Source organism: Drosophila bipectinata, chromosome XL (genome assembly GCF_030179905.1).
Source record: "Drosophila bipectinata strain 14024-0381.07 chromosome XL, DbipHiC1v2, whole genome shotgun sequence".
Classification (NCBI taxonomy): domain Eukaryota; kingdom Metazoa; phylum Arthropoda; class Insecta; order Diptera; family Drosophilidae; genus Drosophila; species Drosophila bipectinata.
This window is the reverse complement of record NC_091734.1, coordinates 8398846-8404019: the sequence shown is the minus strand read 5'-3', so window position 1 is coordinate 8404019 and position 5174 is coordinate 8398846. Positions and strand designations below refer to the sequence as shown.

The 5174-nt window shown below is 52.8% G+C and overlaps 1 protein-coding gene across 1 annotated transcript; it reads left to right on the top strand.

Annotated features, from left to right (window-relative positions):
* The first annotated feature begins 2287 nt into the window (after positions 1-2287).
* Positions 2288-4746, top strand: LOC108121657 (uncharacterized). Its single transcript, XM_017235907.3, has one exon. It carries the CDS (start codon positions 2654-2656, stop codon positions 4613-4615), a length of 1962 nt encoding a protein of 653 aa, XP_017091396.2. The 5' UTR covers positions 2288-2653; the 3' UTR covers positions 4616-4746.
* Positions 4747-5174: the final 428 nt, after the last annotated feature.

Here is a 5174-nt window from a genome sequence, read left to right as displayed (position 1 = left end):
TATCGGTTCTCCATCATTCTGCATCAAAATCCAGACACAAAATATTTTTTAGATTTTTGTCCATTTTTCCTGATGGGATCCCTTGAAAATGGGGTTTTCCCCTATAGGGCCCACAGCGATGTCTATATCTTCCCCAATTCTGATCCGATTCTCAAGCGGAGTACCTTAAACGATTTCTGGATCGATTTCCCATCATTCTGCATCAAAATCCAGACACAAAATATTTTTTAGATTTTTGTCCATTTTTCCTGATGGGATCCCTTGAAAATGGGGTTTTCCCCTATAGGGCCCACAGCGATGTCTATATCTTCCCCAATTCTGATCCGATTCTCAAGCGGAGTACCTTAAACGATTTCTATATCGATTCCCCATCATTCTGCATCAAAATCCTGAGACAAAATATTTTTTAGATTTTTTGTCCATTTTTCCTGATGAGATCCCTTGGAAATGGGGTTTTCCCCTATAGGGCCCACAGCGATGACCATATCTTCCTCAATTCTGATCCGATTCTCAAGCGGAGTACCTTAAACGATTTCTATATCGATTCCCCATCATTCTGCATCAAAATCCTGAGACAAAATATTTTTTAGATTTTTTGTCCATTTTTCCTGATGAGATCCCTTCGAAATGGTGTTTTCCTCTATAGGGCCCACGGCGATGTCTATATCTTCCCCAATTCTGATCCGATTCTCAAGCGGAGCACCTTAAACGATTTCTGGGTCGATTTCCCATCATTCTGCATCAAAATCCAAAGACAAAATATTTTTTAGATTTTTTGTCCATTTTTCCTGATGGGATCCCTTGGAAATGGGGGTTTCCCCTATAGGGCCCACAGGGATGTCCATATCTTGGCCAATTTTTATCCGATCCATGAGCGACATATCTTAAACGATTTCTATTTTAATTCTCCATCATTCTACATCAAAATATGGAATACCAAGCTTAATAAAAAAATGCTATAAATATTTCCTATAGACCCCCCTAAAAATCGAATTGAAAAGCCCATTCTAGGAAGTGTTTTCTGTACCAACTCTAAGCCTGTACGTCGAATTAGGTTTCAAAAGGCAGTCACTTCCTCCTCGTACAATTTCGAACTCCTCCCAGCAACAAGTGGCACCTCTCCCCTCCTCATGAAAGTTGGCCACTCGATGATTCCAGCCCATTTCTGCTGGTGGTACTACTCTGCAAGCCCTTCAAGTGCCCCTCTCCATCCGAGTCTGAAAATGCAACTTCCAGTGGAAATGCAACTGCAACAATTGGCGTCACGCCTCGGTGAGGCTAGAACCCAGCAAAACAGAGCACCCCAGAGAACTGGAGAACTTCGAACTGGGAGCCAGAACCGGAGCTGAGAATGGCTCAGGGGACAGGGAACCGAATGGGAACGAGGGAAGTAGAGTTACGAGCTACATACATAGGGCTGATTGAAAGATTATTTTGCACTGATAACGCTAAAAACGTATGGATGGATGAATGAATGGATGGGATGGATGGGCCATCCAACCACCGACCAAGCTGACAACCACCAACCACCAGAAAGTGCACCACAACACAGAACAGAAAGTCAAATAGAGCGAGGCAGAGCGGCGCAACTAAAAATTGCAGTTCAAAAATTGTTGCGCTTCGGGTTTGCGTGTTTACATTTTTGCATTCATTGTCCGCCAGTTTGTCCGCCAGTCAGTCCCTCCCTGTCCCCGGTCCTCTTGGGCCACTGCCACTGACGTTGTCGTCATCAATTCGCAATGCATTTCCCACATTTTCAGGCCAGCGAGCGACCATCATCATTAATAATATTGAAAAGCCCTAATTACGGTTAAGTGGCCCAAACGAGGGGCAGACTACGACTGCAAGAGGGGGGCGAATCGAACTTGGCGAAGGGTTTTCGGGTGTACCCTCCAGTATAGTTCCTATCCCAGTGCCGTCTTCGTTACTGAAGCGGATCATCATTATCAACATCGGAACTGTAGCGGCGCGTTGTGTAAATCATTTTTCCAACCCCTATATAGGAGGGATCCTACGAGGACCCATGCCACTTCACCTGCCCAAGGTGCATGGTGGCTGTTGCAGGTGCATTGCTCCTCGTTCGCTCGTCTTAATGAAATCATTTATAATTTTTCTTCGACCCCTGTTTTGCGGTCGAGTTTTGATGGTTTTCTTTTTGGGAACTACCTGTACGACGACCTCGTTCGATAGCACGTGGCGGCCGGGCAGCTGCAGATCCAGACCCTGGATCACCTGCACCCCCACGCTCCATCAATCGGTTTGGGATGTCAACCCAGTAGCCATTGACTTTTCAAACAACTTTCAAGTAGACACTTTCTATCAGATATTTTTTTTTAAGAACCTTGAGCATTTTCTTGGCAAGCTTCCGGTAAACGCAAGGTTTTCACTTTTACAACACACTTCCAGATCATCCAGGCAGAAAATCCGACCTAACTCCTCAAAAATCTTAAAAAAAAAAATAAACTAAAATTAAAAATTGGCCAAACAAAATTACGAAAAAACAAGGAGGATTTTAAAATAGGCTTGCAGCGAACCCTACTACCCATTGGCTATCCTTCCGGCTTGATCCAAATTGCTAGTGAACCTTTCGGAAACCATAAACCCGCAATACGACCGATATATCCCATATTACCCACTCCCTGGAGGCCCTGGCATGCAGCAGAATATCTGGAGCTCCCCGCAGGTGGGCGGATCGGGTGGGGCATTGAAGGCCTTGGCTCGGAATGTGGCCAACCATCTGAAGCTCAATCGCAGCGCCATGAAGCGGGTGGTGGCCCAGGTGGTGGCCGAGCATCACAGCCTGGGCGAGGTGGCCGACTACAAGGGCCACATGTACTTCGCCAAGCCCGACCGCCTCAACTTCACCGAGCTGATCGCCCAGTCCAAGGAGGCCTTCGACGACCTGCTGCTCCACGAGCCGCGTCTGGCCAATAGGATCCAATCTCGGCCCATGGGGAATCCCAAGCCCAAATTCCAGCCAGTGAAGTCCCCACCCCGCCAGCGGGCTGCCGTCAAACCAGTACCCTCACGGATCCTGAAGATGCCATCGAAGCCCCAGCTGCCCATCAGCAAGATCTCGCCCCCGGCTCGGAAACAGCGCGTCCCGTCTCCGAAGAAGAAAAGGAGCCGCTCGGCCCTGAAGCAGCACCACCCAAGCACCAAGAAGAGCTCCACCACAGAGTTCCAGCTGGACGATGCCGGCACCGTGCGCAGCCTGAACGGGGTCATCATCGAGGACAACCATTTGCCGCAGGAGGGCGAGAACCGCGAGATCCTCCTCCACGTCCCCCAGGCTGCCAAGAAGCCACGACACCGCGCACCGCGCACCATCAAGCTCCACGAGGCCCAGGAGGTCCCCAAGAAGGCGCCGTCAGTGGTAGCCGCCCCCAAGCCGGCGGTGCCCCGCCCTGCGCCCGCCCCTCCTGGATCCAATCAGGGGTCTGCTAGAAGGGTCCTCTCCAGGCGCTCGCAGCGGCAGTTGAACGCGGCCGGAAGGCGTCTGGTGGCCGGCGGCGCCCCCAGTCCCCTGCCCAAGAGCGGTTCGGCCCCGCAGAAGCAGCCGGCGCCCGGCAAGAAGCCTCTCATCAAGAAAAACTTCAAGGCGCCCCGGTACAACAAGAAACAGCTGCCACTCCTCCAGAGGACCTACGAGAAGCCCTGGCTGGTGCGACGGCGTAAGAAGCGGCTCTCGGGAGGCTGCCAGAAGCCGGTCCCCGGGAAGGCCGAGGCCACCACCTCCAACGTGGCCGAGAAGGCGTCGGAGGCGCTGGACAAGGTCAACGTGGAGTGGGTGGAGAAGAACTCGGACAAGGACGAGAAGAGCGACCAGTCGGTAAAGATCAAGATAAAGGAGGAGCCGAAGATCCACCAACCACCACCCGCCCGGCGACAGCAGCAGTCCCACGTGGCCAGGCAGATGAGGAACGTGAGCTTCCCCTGGTACACTCCGTACCAGTTCCAAGGAGGAACCGACACTCCCGGGCGGGCCATCATGGAGGCCGGACTGTCCAACCACCGTCTGAGCCTGCAGCGGAGCCGCCGGAACATGCCTGGCACGCCCATTCCGTCCCTGAAACGAAAGCTGAACATCACGAAGCGGCAGCGCCACCACCGCAGGATGCAGGAGCAGTTACTGCGGGAACTGCAGCGGGAGGAGGCCATTGACGAGCCGCAGAGCAATGGCTCCGGCGTTTTCCGGCAGCGGAGGGTGTGGCAGCAGCCGGATCCCCAGGACCAGCCGAAAGGGGGCCCCAAAAATACCCCAACGAAGAGCAAGACAGCGTCACCAGATCGACGGTCGCTGGAGCGCGTGAGCTCGCGGGTGAAGCGATTCCGCCAACCGGCCGCCTCCGGCGCGAGGACTTCGCCTGTCCGGGCGGCGGGCGGTGGACTGGGAAGAGCTCGCGGAGCATCCTCTGCTGGCAGCCCCCGTCGTCGCCGGAACCGCTACGTCCCGGTGGGCAGTAGCCTGGGTAGCATCGCCGCCCTGGCAGCAGATCAGCCTCAGAACTCGAAGCAATCCCTGACGCCGGCCAAGCGCCACCTAACGATTGCCTTCATGAACAAGCGGGATGAGAGGAGCCATCACCGCCAGCCGCAGCAGCACTGGAAGTAGTTCCTGCCCAGAGCACCACCCCCTAATCCTTGCGCAGGACCTCTTCCCCCCTCTAGGGGCACTTGACCATGTTTTTTGGAGAGCCTATGTATTCTGTTCGTTTGTTTGGAGCTCAATAAATTGTCAAGTTATCGTGGTGAGATAGAGGGATTCTTCCTTAAGACTCAATCAGGTCCTTAAAGGATCAAATGGCACTTGAAGTGTAATCCTTAAAGCTCTCCAATCGCTGTTTTAAAGTCTATCTCGCGAACACATGTTGCCGCACAGGTGGAAAACCCATCTTAAAGGATTCGGCACGGCACTACACCCCCGGCCAAGGTCGAAATCTAACCCCGTGTCAATTGTCCTTTAGCTCCTTGAAAGCCTTGAGCCACCTTCTGGATGCCCGTCCGCAGCGGCTTCTGTTATTGTGTCAGACACTTTTTTTTTTCATACATGCAACGGCAGGCGACAGGACTCTAAATTCCGCTGGGAGTCGATGAATGAAAAAAAAACACTGCCAGGCGTCAGGAGCAAGGAGGCAAGTCCTGGGCCCGGGAGCGGGAGCGGGACCGGAGAA